Source organism: Talaromyces proteolyticus (assembly GCF_021365285.1).
Source record: "Talaromyces proteolyticus strain PMI_201 chromosome Unknown BGW36scaffold_1, whole genome shotgun sequence".
NCBI classification, from domain to species: domain Eukaryota; kingdom Fungi; phylum Ascomycota; class Eurotiomycetes; order Eurotiales; family Trichocomaceae; genus Talaromyces; species Talaromyces proteolyticus.
Genome location: NW_025764277.1, coordinates 3,432,354 through 3,449,645, shown reverse-complemented (window position 1 = coordinate 3,449,645; position 17,292 = coordinate 3,432,354). Strand labels below are relative to the sequence as shown.

General features: G+C 45.4%; 8 protein-coding genes across 8 annotated transcripts; 4 read left to right on the top strand and 4 right to left on the bottom strand.

The window, feature by feature from the left end:
- Positions 1-451: 451 nt before the first annotated feature.
- Positions 452-4,068, top strand: BGW36DRAFT_311722 (uncharacterized protein). The gene is made up of 3 exons (XM_046212485.1): positions 452-743; positions 797-3,476; positions 3,533-4,068. The coding sequence occupies exons 1-3, from the start codon at positions 506-508 to the stop codon at positions 3,969-3,971; spliced, it is 3,357 nt and encodes a 1,118-aa protein (XP_046078543.1). The 5' UTR covers positions 452-505; the 3' UTR covers positions 3,972-4,068.
- On the bottom strand, positions 4,069-5,252 carry BGW36DRAFT_368389 (uncharacterized protein). The gene has a single exon (XM_046214988.1). It carries the CDS (start codon positions 5,038-5,040, stop codon positions 4,234-4,236), a length of 807 nt encoding a protein of 268 aa, XP_046078542.1. The 5' UTR covers positions 5,041-5,252; the 3' UTR covers positions 4,069-4,233.
- Positions 5,253-5,479: 227 nt separating this feature from the next.
- On the bottom strand, positions 5,480-7,438 carry BGW36DRAFT_19569 (uncharacterized protein). The gene is made up of 2 exons (XM_046209829.1): positions 7,074-7,438; positions 5,480-7,015 (listed from the first exon to the last, which is right to left on the bottom strand). Exons 1-2 carry the CDS (start codon positions 7,423-7,425, stop codon positions 5,829-5,831), a joined length of 1,539 nt encoding a protein of 512 aa, XP_046078541.1. The 5' UTR covers positions 7,426-7,438; the 3' UTR covers positions 5,480-5,828.
- A 271-nt stretch (positions 7,439-7,709) lies between these two features.
- BGW36DRAFT_311716 (fungal-specific transcription factor domain-containing protein) lies at positions 7,710-10,078 on the top strand. The gene is made up of 5 exons (XM_046212484.1): positions 7,710-7,916; positions 7,976-8,024; positions 8,085-8,734; positions 8,782-9,117; positions 9,172-10,078. Exons 1-5 carry the CDS (start codon positions 7,848-7,850, stop codon positions 10,057-10,059), a joined length of 1,992 nt encoding a protein of 663 aa, XP_046078540.1. The 5' UTR covers positions 7,710-7,847; the 3' UTR covers positions 10,060-10,078.
- BGW36DRAFT_393389 (uncharacterized protein) lies at positions 10,062-11,463 on the bottom strand (the record flags this gene model as incomplete). Its single annotated transcript, XM_046217802.1, has 3 exons — positions 10,062-10,079; positions 10,189-11,263; positions 11,315-11,463. The coding sequence occupies 3 exons, from the start codon at positions 11,461-11,463 to the stop codon at positions 10,062-10,064; spliced, it is 1,242 nt and encodes a 413-aa protein (XP_046078539.1).
- Positions 11,464-11,712: 249 nt separating this feature from the next.
- On the top strand, positions 11,713-14,051 carry BGW36DRAFT_403391 (putative pantothenate transporter; the record flags this gene model as incomplete). The annotated part of the gene is made up of 12 exons (XM_046218893.1): positions 11,713-11,934; positions 11,989-12,201; positions 12,255-12,335; positions 12,391-12,440; positions 12,487-12,820; positions 12,878-13,003; positions 13,056-13,193; positions 13,243-13,343; positions 13,387-13,478; positions 13,525-13,658; positions 13,715-13,857; positions 13,907-14,051. The coding sequence occupies exons 2-12, from the start codon at positions 12,010-12,012 to the stop codon at positions 14,049-14,051; spliced, it is 1,536 nt and encodes a 511-aa protein (XP_046078538.1). The 5' UTR covers positions 11,713-11,934; positions 11,989-12,009.
- Positions 14,052-15,315: 1,264 nt separating this feature from the next.
- BGW36DRAFT_368375 (uncharacterized protein) lies at positions 15,316-16,101 on the top strand. Its single transcript, XM_046214987.1, has one exon. The coding sequence runs from the start codon at positions 15,547-15,549 to the stop codon at positions 15,808-15,810; it is 264 nt and encodes an 87-aa protein (XP_046078537.1). The 5' UTR covers positions 15,316-15,546; the 3' UTR covers positions 15,811-16,101.
- BGW36DRAFT_368372 (histone-fold-containing protein) lies at positions 16,102-17,290 on the bottom strand. Its single transcript, XM_046214986.1, has 3 exons — positions 16,866-17,290; positions 16,513-16,650; positions 16,102-16,453 (listed from the first exon to the last, which is right to left on the bottom strand). The coding sequence occupies exons 1-3, from the start codon at positions 16,873-16,875 to the stop codon at positions 16,290-16,292; spliced, it is 312 nt and encodes a 103-aa protein (XP_046078536.1). The 5' UTR covers positions 16,876-17,290; the 3' UTR covers positions 16,102-16,289.
- Between the last annotated feature and the right edge of the window lie 2 nt (positions 17,291-17,292).

Here is a 17,292-nt window from a genome sequence, read left to right as displayed (position 1 = left end):
TGCACTTTCTGCCCAGCCACATCAGCCACACTCTTAGTAAGCATATGTGGCTGTATCTTCTGCCTTGACGAACTTGTTGTCCGCAACAGATACAATTACAATCACGATGACTACGAATTGGAATATGTGTTTTTTGGTCAATCAAAAACAAGTTGGATCTCAAACATCTTGTGAGTTCAGCAGCTCATGGGGAATTTATTTTGCAAACGGGCAGGACTCGTTCAAGATTCATGAAAAAGACCATATCATGTTTTTAATTCAACAATGCAGGAGTTCTTTATCCATCGATAGTTTATTTTCCCTTTCCACTTTTATTCCTTCTACATGGAAGCTCTAGTTGTCACAGCTTCTATGTACCTGTATCTACTTCGTAAGTGGAATCCATTTCTAGACTAGCGTTGTTGACGCGCTCCGCGTCGCGTCTCCCCTCTACAGTAAGATGGCAACCAAGCCGGTGGTTAACGGGACATCTCTGCGAACAAAGACAGACTCGAATATTTGCTGCATGGCGGCTGCTATTCCGTCGTCAGAATTTGATCCGCTGGTATATCTTAATTCAGAACCACCAGACCTTGTGCAATTCGATGCTGAGCCGGACCCTTCATTTTTCACTGACGACCTGGAGGCATTAGAAGAGCAGCGTTTAGAGATCGCGGAACGGAACCGTCAAAACAGAGTGGTCATTCAAAGCCGCACCTGGAAACTATCAGACGTGTTTCGGAGTGACGAAGATATACGCCCTGGTAGGTGGTTGTAAACGATAATGTTGGAGGCTGTCAAGCTGACTTGTCATCAGTAACACCTACAAAATCTCACCGCCGCTTGATCCATAAAAGCATCATATCCGATACCATTATACCTTCGTCCCCACCGGTTGCAATAATGCCACTCATTTCTTCGCCTCCTACACACCCAGCCGGCCCTCCTCTAGTGGAGGCACGGAAACGGAAATCAGAAGTACCGCAACAAATAGATGAACCGAAGCGACAGAAAGTAGTTGGAGGCTTTGTCGATGATGATGATGATGATAACGATCAAATCGAGGCTTTACGGGAGGCTTACGAAGCAGAAAATGTGTGTCGCATGCCAAAGGTCATTGGCGGCTTTGATGATGATGAAGATGCGCTAGCTGAGATGCATGCGAATTATTCTCCTTATTCTGCACCTTTCCGAGAACAACAAGAGAAATTGGAGAAAGCAAAAATATCAAGACGACTAGTTCCAGGGCCGTTTATTGAAGAGGACGATGATTATAATTCCGTTGACGGCTTGGACGGTACCCAGGTGGAGAGCGATTTCACTCTTCTTCAATCAATGTCAAAAGCAGCTACGACAGAGACAATCCCAAGTACGACAGAAAGTTCGAATATAGGTTTTGGCGGAGCGTCTCTCTCTGGCACTACAATTGATATATCGCCAAAACAGGGATTCATTACAATCAAGACTTGTGCGGGAAAGATACATCGAGTAATTTCCCGGCAAGCCACGGCTGGTGTTTCGTACGAGAGACTCATCGCAAGTCGCTCAACCCAGGCTCCAGGAAAAGCTCAACGGAGCTACTATGGAATTGAGATCCACAAACTATTAGATGAGGCGGCTAGACAGAGAAAAGATGATGCGGACCGCGCGGAAGTTGCACGTCAAGTCCAACCGTCTATTGAGCCTGTTGGCGTGGATAAAAGTAAAGAGAAGTCGTCTAATCTAATGTGGACTGAGAAGTACCGTGCACGGAAATTCACGGACCTGATCGGAGATGAGCGAACCCATAGATCGGTGTTACGATGGCTAAAGAGTTGGGATCATATTGTCTTCCCTGGACTTGCCAATCCTAAGAAGTCACAAAAGGGGAATGATGAGGGTGAGCGAGCACACCGAAAGATTCTTATGTTAACCGGGCCCCCAGGGCTTGGCAAGACCACGCTTGCCCATGTTTGCGCGCGACAGGCTGGATACGAGGTTCTTGAAATTAATGCAAGTGATGATCGAAGCAAGGATGTTGTCAAAGGCAGGATCAAAGATTCAGTGGGAACGGAAAACGTTAAAAGCGTCGGCATGGAGACCGATCCACACAAAGCTAGCAAAGCCGCTCGACCTGTTTGCGTTGTGGTCGACGAAGTTGATGGTGTTGTTGGCGGTTCTGGGGCAGGTGGCGAGGGAGGTTTCATCAAAGCCCTAATTGATCTAGTTATGACGGATCAGAAAAATTCATCCCGAGCTAACCAGGGCTCATCAGTAGCAAAGAAAGGGAAGGGTGACAATTTTCGACTCCTTCGACCAATGATCCTCATCTGTAATGATGTATACCATCCTAGTCTGCGGCCTCTCCGTACTGCTAATATTGCCGAGGTCATACATGTTCGACATGTACCTTTGGAAAACGTCATTCAGCGGATGAAAATGATTCTTGGAAGAGAGAAAGTTGCTTTTGACAATGATGGAGTCAGAAGGCTGTGTGAAGCCTCTTGGGGTATAACTGCTAAGAAAGACCGCACTGACATTAATCGCGGCACTGCTGAGGGTGACATACGAAGTGTGCTTGTCTCTGCCGAGTGGGTGGCGCGAAAATTGCGTGCCACAACAGCAGATCCTCGATTGACGAGAGGATGGCTGGAGAAGCACATTCTTGATGACTCTCAGCGAGACGGCTCCTCAAAGGGCCTTGGCAGAGGAGGGATCCGTGACGTTGTTAATCGTGTCTTTGTCGAAGGCGCAGGTTTTCCAGCACCTCCAGTTGGAGCCGACTCATTCATGGATCCTTTCGAAAGGGAGAAAACCAAGACACCGGTGGGAGTTGCAGATTTACGGAGACGCCATGCGATTACAAAATTACGTGAGATGGTTGAGACAACTGGCGACTACGATCGATGTATCACGGACTGCTTCATAGCCTATCCCACTCGAGCTTTTCAGGACGATACATTTCTCTCGAAACCAAATTCTGCGTACGATTGGTTGCACTTCCATGATATGGCCTCTTCGAAGGTATACACAAACCAAGACTGGGAGATGAATCCATATCTTAGCCAATCAGTTGTTGCATTCCACCACCTTTTCGCAAGTTCCAAAGGCTCTTCAGTAAGAAACAATAAGATGGTCGATGACAATGAAAGTGAGGAAGAGCATCCGTTCTCAGGACCGAGAGCAGATTTCGCAGCATTCGAGGCCCTCAAACAGAATAAATCGATCCTCGTTGGATTCCAGTCAACTTTTTCGGCACCTCTACTGAGACTGTTCCGCTCTTTGGATTGTGTAGCCACCGATCTAGTTCCTAGCTTAATGCGCATCCTATCCCCAGATGTGAAGCCTGTTGTCGTACGAGGCAGCGAACAGAAGAGTGTTGCTAGTGTGCGCAAGGAGAGCGAGAAAGTTCTGGTCCGCGCTGCAGTGAGGGTCATGGTTGGACTTCGCGTGACTTATGAAAAAGCTCGAGTGGAGAATGAAGGTGTCCACGGGGGGTGGGTTTACAGATTAGAACCGTAAGCTTGGTTTCCTTTTTATTATTGATTGCGTACACATAGCTAACATTAGACAGACCCATTGACACCCTTATTGGCTTCTCAAAAATCAAAGGCACTATCCTTGATGCTGGTGGTTCGGGTCCTGTGCGATATGCTGTTCGACAAGTGCTAGATCAGGAGTACCGCAAGGAGACGATGCGAAAACAGTCCGAATACTCTCAAGCCAAGTACGGTGGCTCGTCCAGCAAAGGTGGAGACCCAAATGAAGATGATGATAAGGAAAATGGAGCAACGAAAGCGAAGCGGGACAATCCTGGTGCGAAGAGAGATTTCTTCGGCCGAATCATTAATGAATCTCTGTCTACTACATCAGACAAAGATAACCATACCCACAAACGCAAATCCAGTGGACAAAAGCAAGGACAACACAAGGTTTGGGTGACTTTTCATGAAGGGTTCTCGAATGCGGTTCGCAAACCGATTTCCCTGAGTGAATTGCTGGCCGAGTTGTAGATGGAAGCAGCATGTATTGATTTGTATTCAAACAGCGTGAGATGATTAACGAGACTAGTGTTTATATTATATAAATGAGTAAACTGCATAGAACATCAAATTATGTACAGTAACGCTCCAAACACAGCCAGAATACTCGTTAAAAACAGTGCAAACTTAAATCTTCATGTAGCCAGTCGAATTTGTATCCACGACAAACCAACCATCCCAATCTGCTCCAAAACAGCACATCCGAAACAATAGAAAAGCCAAACAACAAAATTCAGTTAGTCAACGAGACCTTCCTTCCAAACCACTCTGATCCCCCCTTCTTACACACCTCTTCCCATATCCACTCTCCCACATCTGTTCGAGTAATGAAATAACCAACCGCGGGTTGATCCTCGGTGCCACTCCTAACCTTGGCCAATCCTTTGCCAGCAGTTAAGCTCCCATCACCTGTCAGAAGCGACGGTTTCGTAATGACGACGCCCTTGAACAGATGTTTATTTTCCGTAGAGCCCACAATCTCCTCCATTCTCCGTTTGTCGGCGTGTGGAACAGCCAGGAAGTAATGATATAGAGTTCTGAAGAAGAAAGGAACGTCTTCTTTCTCATTCTCCGAGGCCAGACCCGTGGTAGATATGACCGTAACGAATGGCTTACTGTTTTTAAGATTGTCGTTCTCAGAATACAGATCCTTCAGAGCTGTGACGAGGGTTGTTGTGGTTTGTTCGGTGACATTTGGATTGTCGATGGTGACGGAGAACCAGGTGCCTTCTTTAATCATTGGTGAACCACCTAGACCAGATACAATGCCGTCAACTAGTCTAGTTCCTCCATTCTGCTGTTGGAACAGAAGTACTCTTTTCACATCTGACACGTCTGTAGCATCTCCTTGAATGATTGTCAATTTTTTGGAAATGACGGCATCGGTGAATCCCTGGCGAATTAGAGAGTCCTTCAGCTTCTGAGGAGTGCGCGCAAGAGCAACGGCCTTGTAATCGAGGTTGGATTTTATCAGATATGCGAGACAGGCGTTTGTGCAACCGCCAGTTGCGCCGAAGAAGGCAATTGTTTTTGTGGGCATCCTATATATCTGATAGGTTTTGGTAATTTAATGTTCAGTTGTTGTTTTTATCTTATTAAGCGGTCGGTTACTGGGCGTATTGGCATTGACTTGACCTCATCAGGACCTTCGTGATTTATATATAAAAGAGTTACATCGATGCTTGTCTGAGGGAGCACAGCCATCCTTGTCGATACGATACATACATAAGATTATGTGAATGGTGAATGAATTTATCCGCCTGTTGAATCAGCGGCTGAATTAGACATCGTTCGTACCCGCTATGGGCTAGCTCCGGACAGATATCTCTCCGCTCGGAGCAATTTTCCTCTCATGCACTGGCTGTGATTGGCTGGAATCGGCATTTATTTCAGACTAGGAATAGCGTGATCGGCCAGATTCCTAAGGTCTTTCCGAGTTTCTCTCTGATTCCTCAGGCTCAACACCATGAATTTGCCAAATGAGGAAAGAATCTGACAATTAGGGCTTGTTGTGGTCACGCATTCGCCTGTCTCTACTATGCCGTTGGAAAATTGATCTATAGATGTGCTTTTGTCAATGGCATCTGATAGTACCATAGTGTATATGTATATTCTGACAGGCTTGCATCTTGGAGGGATCAACATTGAATAGATATGTATATTTAAAGTGGCATCTGGAACTCCAGATGTTAAGAAGCGTCAACCGGTTTTATGGTCACGCCCACCAAATTGAATTACGATGATAAAGTCCAAGATAATCATTTGGAAGTGTCAAACACATGCATTTTTCAGAATTAGAGGCAAATATTACCAAGGTCGCAGTATGCATCAACCAGTTTGAGCTTCCACGTTATCCCCATGACCTAACGGTGGATTTTTGCGAATGGAAAGTTCCATATTAGGACTTCGGCCGCAAAGGATACCACACAAGTATTCGATCATGCTTTGGCTGACAATCTCATCTGAGGTGCCCAGCAATTTTAGAGCCAAGACAGCTTCGATCAGTATATCACCCTGTTTCCGCATGGCATCCTGCTTACTCTCTAGGGCACTGTAGAAGTCAAACACCGTCTTGACGACCATCCACATGAGCCCTTCCGTGTTCAATAAGATAGTATCCTGACGATGACGGCCATGAGCAATATTTGGGTCTAAATGATGATTCAGTTTGTTCACAAAGAGCTCTCCCAGTCCTGCAGCATCAATATGTGATAATGATGACAACCTAGTTTCCCAAAGAACATATACAACGAGAAATAGAGCAAGGAAGTGAGAAGACATCAAAGAATATTTGCTGTATTTCCAGCCTCTTGATGTCAAGTAAGGTGAAAGCGCAGTTGAGGACAGCAAATAACGAGTCGATTCCTCTATAGCAAGGTCGAACGATGGTAATGGTAATGATAATTTTTCTGAATTCAACTTAGACGAAGGCGAGATAGGACCTAATTCCGACTCATCAATGTTGTTTTTCCTTTTGATGATCTCTTGCAGTTTGCCCAAAGCAAAATTTGCTCCTCCTGAACCAGTTAAAGTGATGTCCTCTACGGAAGGCTTGCAGACAAGGTACGGCATGAGATGGCATGAGTGAAGTACCGGATTTTCTGAATTCGTTATAATCTCTCTTAGTCCTTTTCTGCTCTTGATTGCCGCTTCGTAGCCTCGTAGGTGCACTTTAGATGAGTTCGGCGGCGATATCCGAGATTCGGTGATGGTCGCCATAATAATACCGGCGATCAAATCATCTGATATTGCACTATTTCCGTTTTTATTGATGTTTTTCTCGTTCAGATCATTCTTCGGTAGTGCCTGGTTAAGGGTCTTGTACGCAACTGACATTCGTCGGGAGAGAGATCTGGGGAGAATCTGTCCGGTTGTAAAAAATGCCTCGGCTCCAATGATTATCCATTGCAGCGTTGTGGAAGATTTGCACGACAGGGCAAAACTGACATCGCGAACAGGATTGAAGGCGCCATCTGGTCGAACCCCATATACCATACTGGGAACTGTAGTGAGATCTAGCGATCACGTTAGTTCTATTGCCATTTAAATTACCACAGTAATGTCGAAACTTACAAAATTGTAACAATTTACTCTCTTCTTGGGTGAGATCATATGGCAAAGAGCAAAAGGGATCTAATATGGTCATCAATTTCGAAGTCGGATCTGGTTTGTTCAATAGGTGTCGAGCGTGAGAAGAATTAGTGTGTAGGCTTTGATATTTTCCAGTCATTTGACTCTTGGTCTGAGAATCCTGGTTTTGCTTCTTGGTCTTTTCCTTAAGCAGTTTTTTAAATTTCCTGTGCGAATGAGGATCGAATAAGTAAAGATCATCGATCTGAGATTTCTTCTTCTGCAATTCATTCTTATCTAAAGGTATGCGCCAGGTAATCAGTTTAAACCGTTTCCCTTCATCTGGTCTAATCATGGTGAAGAAAGCGATGAAGCACTACAAATTTATCAAGTTCGTATGCGAGGATAGGATATTTTTCCGCCGTCCCTAGACTCGGGCTGTATTTGTAATACCGCTATCTATAATATACGGGGAATCACCAAATTGCCAGCCGGAAAGTTTACCGCCACACCAAAGATGATTACCCTTAGCGGTATGCGTCGGTAAGCCCCTTATATGGGTCTGGGCATTCCTGGCACTACAGAGAGCGGCCGATAAGCCAGAATGAAAGTACAGATGTATTGAAACATATTTCTTTTAATTACATATATCATATCTACGTATTATTTTTACCGCTATCTGGAACTTATAACTTGTCCTCGTTGACATCTATCGACTACGTGTACACCCAAGTTTTGGTATACTCTCATAAACTATTTGCTGTTATCTTTGCTTTTATGTCGCCTTCCCCGCGCAGGACTCGCGCGCCGATCGCATGCCAGCGATGCAAACGACGAAAAACAAAAGTATTATTCCCTGCAATTTTTGAATTGTATAATAATCTTTGCTAATCGTTTTAAAACAGTGTAATGGGGAAATACCCGTATGTTCAGCATGCAAAAAATCAGGGACAAGTACAATCACTCAAAATCTTTAATAATCCTCTAAGGTATCTTGCTAAACAGCTCCATCAGGTTGCATCTGGCCCTCAGCCAGCCGTGTTACTATACCTCAAACAGAAGAACAGTCCCAGATGTTGCAGTACACAGCTCAATTGGAAGGCAAAGTTGCTGAACTTGAGTCACAACTAAAATCGCAGCAGGCTAGGGAGCAGCCTAACCATCTCATCGATGATCTAGCACATAACACCCCGGGCTCAGCTTCTAGTACTCCATTTCATGTAAATTACAATGGGGAACTTTCGACAGATTTGGTTCTGTTGAGTATGAATGCAACCGCAGAGCCCTTTTTCGTGGGCCCCACGTCGGGATTTTCATTATCTAAACTCGTTGAGGGGATACTGTCGGCTGCTGAACCAACAGGGCAAGATCAACTAAACCAACATTTGCAAACAGATAATCAAGGCCATCTGCCGTCGGCAGAGCTCGACACAGTGAGTATCCAGGCAGAAGATACTCTCATCGAGACGTATTTCCACAAAGTCCATTCGCGATACCCCTTTCTAGATCGCTCATCATTTTACGAGAGACTCAATCGCCAGAAGATTACATCCTCCGATGCGCAGAATCACGCATCAGAGCTTTTTATTCTTTATATGGTGTGTGCGGTAGGATCTAGGGTAGTCAAGCTTCATCCTGAAATAGCCGAGTCGGCAAGTCCAGAGGTATGTTCATCACCAAAGTTTGACAGAAACCTTCCTAACTGTACCAGATATACTTTGCAAAGGCTCTGCGATACATTGACGCCGCAACAACGCAGCAAAGCCTACTTAGAATTCAGGCTCTTCTCCTTCTAGCTATATATCTTTTACGAACACCCGGGAGCGTGTCCAATCTTGGAAGCTGGCATATAATTGGCCTCGCAGTGCGATGTGCAGTCGAGATGGGCTTACACCGGAATTTTCGCGGTCAACAAGGGAAAAATCACAGCCTATATTCCATAGAGGTTCGGAGACGAACATTTTGGAGTGCATACATATTGGATAGAGCAGTGTCTTTGACACTCGGGCGCCCTTTTGCGCTGGCGGAGCACGATATTGATGTTGCGGTATGGGCATGGAATTCTATAGACAGCGTGAAAATACTAATTTTACGATCTTAGTTACCTCTGGATATTGATGACACTACTACCGATGAAAACGTTATCAAATTGGCCCAACAAAACGGAGCCACTGGCACCTTTTCAACCCTCTCATCTTTTATTCACATGTGTCGTCTTCGGCGAATCGAAAGCAAAATTCAGCACGAGATCTTTGGTGCAGGCGATGAAATATTCATTCCTGATAGTTCGTACGATGAGAAAATTGATCTCTTACGAAGGATGCTAGATTCATGGAGAGAAGTCATTCCAGTTCAACCGAATTGCGAATTGCAAGGTGGTCGAGGTTACTCAATATACGATACCAAAGAGTTCCTTAACATACAATACAGCAAAGCTCTACGTATGCTACTACAACCTCGTATCACTACAACGAGATACTCACCTAACGACGACAAAACCGCATTCTATTTCAGCCTCAGCGCCCGTGCAGCGGGAGATATTTGCCAATACTACAAAACTCTTCATCAGCGACGACCACTAGGATGGAACTTGCTCGCTTTACATTCAATTTTTATGGCCGGTCTGACGCTCCTCTACTGCATCTGGGCATTGAGGGAAACACCAAATCTCTCCGTTTTGGAAGATATAAGGGCTTGTTCGAATGTTCTGTTTGCGATTTCGGAGAGATGGCCAACAGCAAACCGATTTCGGGATGTGTTTGAAGTGCTCACGAAGAAATTGATGGAAACTGTGATGAATGGCGAAGTGCCAGCTACCAATGACTGTGAAGGGCATGACTTGGAACAAGAGATGGATTTTGCCTCGCCGGGCTTTGAGAGCTTCTGGACGATATTTGATGATCTCGTGGATGATGAATATATTCGAGATCAGTTCAGGTTCGATGAAGGGGAGAACTCAGCGTTTATGGGATTTTCTACAAGCCGCTGACCTTAAATGTTTTCTTGGGTCTACTATTTGTAAACTAGAATGATATTTCTATGTCTATGGTTCTGATCATTAATTTTTAGTCAAGGAAAATTCTTGGAAGACACCCTCGCATGGAACCCCTTTACAAACCCTCACAGACCTTTTTGATAAATTATAGAGCACACAGCACACCGTCGACGTCGGCCCTGAGTACGGGCCCACCTCGTTATTTACCGATGCGCCAATCTTCTTATGTCCTTCTGTCGTGTGTTCACACAGGCTATGCGGATACCCAGCATGATCCTGAAACGCATTAATAATATCAGAATCTGTCAACGCCCCTCGGCAGGCCTTTTGTTTCACCCCAGCCTCCAATCTATCCCCTCGATACCAGGAGCTGCCCCCACCGTATGTATCGAAAACTTCAGACTGTGCGAGGAATTGCGGGGTTTGAAAATGGTTACTATGGATCAAATAAGGAGGTGTGGATGAGGAGGATATAGACACTCTAAAGATTGTCTTAGGAGTCACTTCGAGACACAGGCCTATGTTCTCTGCCGTCGAAACCATGATATTGCTGGAAACATGCCGCGGCGTGCGAGCGATACGCTTTAAACCGTCTGCAAAGTTGGACTGTTCTAGGAAGAGTCGTCGTAAGGCGCTGCACGGAGGTATTTCAGGGTAGGCTGAGGTTAGGCCGGAGTTTTCCGCTACTGGCACTGGGCCCTCGTCCATTGAACTCTGGAGTGAATTGGCTGTGAGGCCAAGTCCGGCGGAGTTGATTCCTGATCGGCATAGCTGACCTGCTTCGGTTACGATGAACATGGAGGGTATATTTTCGCTTGGGTCAGGGTGAACCTCGAGATAGATAACTGAATCCTCTGTATAGAGACGATGGGACATATCCCAGTTCTGAGCAGTGAAGACATGTCCGTTGCAAGTAGCCTCAGAAAGGAATATGGCACTGGTGCACTCTGGTGGTGCGGCTGACGAAAATCCATTTGTAGTTACACCATTGCAACCACTTGCATCGTCTATGGTGCCTTTTGGTTCTGCTGGAGACGTGTGGAAATGCGACAAATCGTACCGAGCGTTGAGCATTACGATATCTTCAAGATCAACGCCAGCACCCGCGGCAACACCGCGCATCTCTTCGAGTCCTGATGGCCAGTATTTTCGCAGACCAGGAATATAGCATTCTCGGATGATTTTCGCAGCCAAATGCCTATAGGTGTAAGTTGAGTTGATATGTACTAAGGACTATTCTGAAACGTACAGCGGCACGAGTTTACCGGGCTGTTTGTAGTAAGCAATGTTCCGTAAAATCTTGTCCTTGACTTGATATCCATGGGAGAGCCCTCGGTCGTAAGGCAGGCCACGAACAATCACATGTTGATAGACATCAGGCGGAGCCAAAGAGTGCATTTTGAGAAATAGACTCGAGTCTGATGATAAAACAATTAATGTGTTAGGAAGATAAGCTGAAAGGCAAATATACGGCTATATCATTTCAATTATAAATGATTAACGAGATATGAGCAAGTAAAACAATCCTATCAACACATGCTCGGCTTTGCCGATAGATGCAGACACGTCGGGAAGCTGCCGATGCAAATGTTAGCCATCGGCTGTTACCGACGCCAACTTCTCTCCTCTTTCCACCAACAACTGTGGGGGACAGGTCTCACAAACGTTAATCTACATATGAAACTTGATATTTTACTTTCGTATCTCCGCGTTTATGCCCAAATTGTCAAGTCCTCGCGAGCAAGTCGGGGCATGACCCAACCGTCCTGCTGAGACGATGAAACTCGTTAGCATTGCCATAATTCTTATCAGACTTGGCAAATTATGTTTTGATAAGAACGATAGTTTGGGCTCGAGATATAAGAACTGGTGAGCTCCATAATCAACCCTAGGAACTACATCACTGCTTACCACTCTCTATAGGCCATTGGTTAGTTAGTGAAAATGGGAGAAGTCGAAGTCCAGCAGGCTGCTATCACAGCCCCAACTCCGGATGTGGAGAAGAGCAAACCAGCTCAGGGATATGATGAAGCTGCAGATATCTTCGACGGCCAACATGGGGATACTGTGCTTGAGTATACCGAGAAAGAGGCTACTATTGTGCGATGGAAGATTGATTTTATTATTGTGCCAATGGTGGGTATATGGGCGAAATTTGTATCTTTGTTGACAATAGCTGATTGGTTTAGATGTGTATCAGCTATGTTTTGTCTTTTATTGATAAGGCTATATTATCCACTGCAGCAGTATATGGGCTGCAGACCGATCTGGTATGGTGTCGCTCTCCTGGAGAAACCCTTTAATTCGCAAGCTAACTCCATTCAGCATCTCCATGGCCAGCAATACAGTTGGGCGTCGTCTATATTTTACTTTGGGTAAGTGGAGGCCACTGGTATATCACATGTCTCTGACACACTGCAGGTTCCTTGTCTGGCAGTATCCCAATTCCATTTTCATGCAAAAACTCCCCATAGGTCGATGGGTCGGATCCATGATTTTCCTCTGGGGTCTCTGTCTTGCTGCATCTGCTGGGTCCACGAATTTCGCTACCCTGGCCGTGAGTCGTTTCTTCTTGGGCGTATTCGAGGCTACAAACAATCCTGCCTTTACTCTGCTAGTAAGTCAATACTTTACTCGACGCGAACATGCACTTCGCTCTGCAATCTGGTGGGCTGGTGGTCCGATTGGGGCTTTTATTGGCGACGGGGTCTCGTTTGGAATCGGGCATCTGCATGGAAGTCTGGGACAGTGGCAGGTATTCAATATCTTGTTGAATTCTGAAGTATCAGCCGGTTATTGATTTTACATTTAGTATTTATTCCTCATATTCGGACCTATCACCATGGCCTGGGGATTGCTCCTTTTTTTCTCCATGCCCAATTCACCGATGACAGCATGGTTCTTGACGCCGCGGGAAAGAAAAATCGCAGTTGTACGGGTGAGTATCCTACTTCGGGATACTGTAGGTAGCTGTCTGATAAGATGCTTAGGTCCTGCAAAATCACACTGGCTTGCAAAACCGACAGTACAAGTTGTACCAGGTCAAAGAATGCTTTCGAGATCCTCAGGCGTGGATGTTGTTTGCGATTGTATTTCTTCAATGTATCCCTGGTGGGGGACTAACAGCGGTAAATTGAGCACAAGAAGTTCTCGATAAGTTTGCTGATAATATTCTAGTTCAACAAGATAATTCTCACCGGATTGGGATATTCTAGCGTTCAATCGACACTAATGGCAATGCCGGAGCATGCGATTCAACTTGTATCTGTCTTACTAGCGTATGTTCTCTTACAAATCATATGAATTAGACTGATGATTTAGGGGTGGTTTATGTTCCTATTTTGGCCAAGGACGGTGCATCGCGATGATATTGAGTAATGTCTGCGTGTTGATCGGCAGCGTACTTCTCTACAGTGAGCTCTTCCTTCCTATTTCATTTACGACGAACTAACAAAACAGCACTACCTACCTCGATGAAACTGTCTCGCCTCGGGGCTGTCTACTCCCTGCTCACCTGCACGGTATCCGAGATTATGTGCATGTCGATGATATCGTCCAATATCGCGGGATTCACCAAGAAGGTTACTGTGAGCGTGAGTTTCTCCAATATACAAGTGTAAATGATGTGTACTGTCATTAATCGATATAGGCAATGGTGTTCATCGGCTACTGTATCGGGCAAATAATCACTCCCCAGTTTTTCATTTCGTCGGAATATCCGACGTATCCAACGGGATTCCGAGCGTATTTTGTAACTTCGTCGATGATGGTGGTTTTGCAGATCGCATTAATGTATGATGTCTGTCTGTCCATGACAACTGATAAACTGACCAGCACCTAGGCTATATTTGATGAAGGAGAACAAGCGGCGCGATAAAATAGCGGAGGCAGTTGTGCTAGAGGAAAACCATGGTCATCGCGTACTGGAGACGGACTTGATGGATTTGACAGATTGGGAGCAGCCGAATTTCAGATATTCGTGGTGATCATCACCAATTACTAATTACCCAATAAAGCCATGGTTTGAACAAGGCCATCTATATCATCATATGGATTCACAAAGATTTATTAATAATCCATCATTGATTATTGTATTACTTATGAGTCACTCCATATTAGCAATGGACAGTCCTAGAAGTTGTTTTAAATTTGTTTACCCTATAATATTAAATTTGCTCAAATTTCGATTTCCATTATTAAGACGAATGATGTCATTGTCTCAATATTATATCATCGTCTCCATAGCCTTGTTACTAGTATTCCGTGAATTACTCCGAAAACCAACAGAGAAAAATTTTTTAAGCCTCATGGCCAGAAGAGGCGCAGCCAGCACATGCATGCTTAGCGGAGGCGGTGCCTGGCACAACGTCAGTGGCCAGGCCCAGTCCATGCTCGGAGTTGCCTCAGAAATGGCTAGTATTCCGATGAACTCCGAGCCTGCTTTTTCCTTTTTTTTTTTCCCAAGCTGCGGCCTCAGCACATGCAGGGTACATGTGCATCGAGTGGCTAGTGGCTAGTGGCCAGACGGATAATTATGGGTATAGCCAAGTTTAAAGTAACGAAAATTTGCATTTCCCTTATATAATAATTACTGCATTGCAAGTTGCCTGACAATTTGGCGTAGCCACTCCGAGGATATGCGCTGTTTGTGTTTCAAGTCAATTTTGCGAGTATAGCATTTAGCGTAGGATTCAGAAGCGAAGAGTCTTTTTTTTATGATTCTTAGTTTCGTTCGTTCGTTGTATTGTTGGATTGATATTTCTGTAGTGGTGATAAGTAAGGTTTGTTAAGCTAGCTCGTAGAGCGCGATAGTTATTTACCTACATGCGCAACCAATGAGTAGTTGAAACTGTACTTCCAAGTCTATATATTATACAATAGAATATTTAATAAGAAGCAGCATCAGTGTTCAGCAGAGAATCATCACTACTCGGATAGCATACATGCGTAGACTGGATATATCAGCTGCTGTTCGGGCATGCTCGGCCATCCACGCAATATACTATAAAAAAAATCCTTGTATTATTATTCACCGCCATGTTATTCATCATCGATCAACCGACCGTATATTCTTGGCCATGTATACGCGGGTAGTCGTAATATAGGGCTGATCGGAATAAAACAGGGTACTCCGAGCAGGCATTCCGGCCAATCACCAGCCCGGATGTCGGCATCCCGAGACCCTTTCTTCGGGGCCCACCGCTCTAAGAGTAGATTCTAGAGCCGAGTGTGTCATCGATACTACTCGGAGTGGATTGTATACGGAGTTTGTGGAGGCTCGGTTTACAGTCGAGACTGGGCCTGCCTGGCTGGAGGAGGTATATAAGGGCCATCAGTCCTCGTCCAAATCACTATCATCATCATCACATCAACAACATCAACAACAACAATTCAATCAAACATTCAATTCACCTCACTCAAGAAACCTCACCAAAGGCTATATTCTTCCACTTCATCAAAACTCCTCCCTCCATCATCAAAATGTTCGGCCAAATGGTTACTCCTAGCATCACCCGCCGCGCCTTCGACGGGTCCGATCTGCAGCTACAACACCAGCTCGCCAACGAGAAGAGCTCTCGCAACAGCAGCACCTGCACATCATCCGCAGCCTCGGTCGTGTCCAACAGCGAAAAGTCGTCGCAGAAGGATGCACTGAAGAAGAAGCGCGCCAACCAAGTCGCCGATCTCAAGGAGCGCAATGCGTTCTTCAGGGCTGCTGGCGCTGTGTTCTCGCTCAAGGGATAAATCTACCTTGTCGAATCAATTGATATAATTATCATACTCTATTTTATCGCCGTTTACATACACACTGGGCTGGTTGGGACTATGTTCTCTGACTAGCCGGACTGGATCATACACATCACGATGCACGACTAATCAAACGATACAAAACGATACCATTTGATATTCTATTCAAAATCCTCATTCTGAAATTGTGCGGGAGTTTGGCTGCGATTATTATCGATATAAAATAATGGGAGGTCAGGACGTCATGCTTATTTTGCTGCTCTAGAATTAGATAATACATAAACTGCATTACACCGCTTCACTACTTCATCACTACTAATAGAGGCTATAATCTAGTAGAATATTCGTGAAAATCATTTATTGAATTATCTCAAACCAAAGCCAAACCGTCCATCCCTAACCCCATAACCAACCAATCTGAATCAAAAATAAAACCAACAAAAGAAAGAGTATTCAAGTGATCTAGATGAAGCAGATCAACCACCGAAACCGTACAGGGTGCGGCCCTGGCGCTTCAAGGCATAGACGACATCGAGCGAAGTGACGGTCTTGCGCTTGGCGTGTTCGGTGTAGGTGACGGCGTCACGGATGACGGATTCGAGGAAGGTCTTGAGGACGCCACGGGTTTCTTCGTAGATCACTAGTTCGGGTGTCAGTATTGTGCTTCATGAATGGGCAAGGTAGACGAGGTAGACGCACTGGCTGAGATACGCTTGACACCACCACGACGCGCTAGACGGCGGATGGCGGGCTTGGTGATACCCTGGATGTTGTCGCGCAAGATCTTACGGTGACGCTTAGCACCACCCTTGCCGAGGCCTTTGCCACCTTTGCCACCTATAGTGTGTTAGTATAAGTATGTATAAGTATGTAAGAGCATGGGGCTAGGGCAAGGCGTCGACGCGCGACGCGCTTACGTAATGAATCACGAATGGACAGCAGAGACAAGACAACAAGATAACAAGACAACAAAACAGGTAATAACAGGAGATGGTGCGATAGGTGGCATGAAATAAATAGAACCAGAGCCAAGTAGTAATAGGAATACTCACGTCCAGTCATGTTGTCGATGAAATCCGATGAAAAATGGCGAGAAAGTGATGAAAAGTGGTCGGTGGGATAGTGGGCGATAGGAGTGGAAAAGAGAGAGAAAAGAAGGCAGAAATAACGGGGGCGCCCGTTTAAATAGGGATGGAGAGCGCGAGCGTGATTTGGCTGCGTCGTGACTAAGCGGGGGCAGCGAGGGGAAAGAATGAAGCGCTGATTGGCGGGAAGGCGCGCGCAAAATGGCCGTTATGAAGTGCTGCTTTCCAGCGTGTGTTTCTGGCATGTTGAGCTGCCGCGAATTGGCTGGCTGGCGACCGCCCGCAGCCCCGGGTGCGGGAGCATCACGTGACCGGCTTGGCGTCCTGAGGACCTATCTACGGATACAATTCGTTATTGATAATTTACAATATTTATTTACTATGAATTGACGAC

Bases quoted from the DNA above. Each gene is read 5' to 3' on its own strand.
- BGW36DRAFT_311722 (XM_046212485.1), top strand. From the start codon at position 506: ATGGCGGCTGCTATTCCGTCGTCAGAATTTGATCCGCTGGTATATCTT. The intron at 744-796 runs GTAGGTGGTTGT...ACTTGTCATCAG, and splicing joins TGACGAAGATATACGCCCTG to TAACACCTACAAAATCTCAC. The intron at 3,477-3,532 runs GTAAGCTTGGTT...AACATTAGACAG, and splicing joins TGGGTTTACAGATTAGAACC to ACCCATTGACACCCTTATTG.
- BGW36DRAFT_368389 (XM_046214988.1), bottom strand. From the start codon at position 5,040: ATGCCCACAAAAACAATTGCCTTCTTCGGCGCAACTGGCGGTTGCACA.
- BGW36DRAFT_19569 (XM_046209829.1), bottom strand. From the start codon at position 7,425: ATGATTAGACCAGATGAAGGGAAACGGTTTAAACTGATTACCTGGCGC. The intron at 7,016-7,073 runs GTAAGTTTCGAC...CGTGATCGCTAG, and splicing joins GAGTAAATTGTTACAATTTT to ATCTCACTACAGTTCCCAGT.
- BGW36DRAFT_311716 (XM_046212484.1), top strand. From the start codon at position 7,848: ATGTCGCCTTCCCCGCGCAGGACTCGCGCGCCGATCGCATGCCAGCGA. The intron at 7,917-7,975 runs GTATTATTCCCT...GTTTTAAAACAG, and splicing joins GCAAACGACGAAAAACAAAA to TGTAATGGGGAAATACCCGT. The intron at 8,025-8,084 runs GTACAATCACTC...CAGCTCCATCAG, and splicing joins ATGCAAAAAATCAGGGACAA to GTTGCATCTGGCCCTCAGCC.
- BGW36DRAFT_368375 (XM_046214987.1), top strand. From the start codon at position 15,547: ATGTTCGGCCAAATGGTTACTCCTAGCATCACCCGCCGCGCCTTCGAC.
- BGW36DRAFT_368372 (XM_046214986.1), bottom strand. The intron at 16,454-16,512 runs GTGCGTCTACCT...CACCCGAACTAG, and splicing joins TGTCAAGCGTATCTCAGCCA to TGATCTACGAAGAAACCCGT.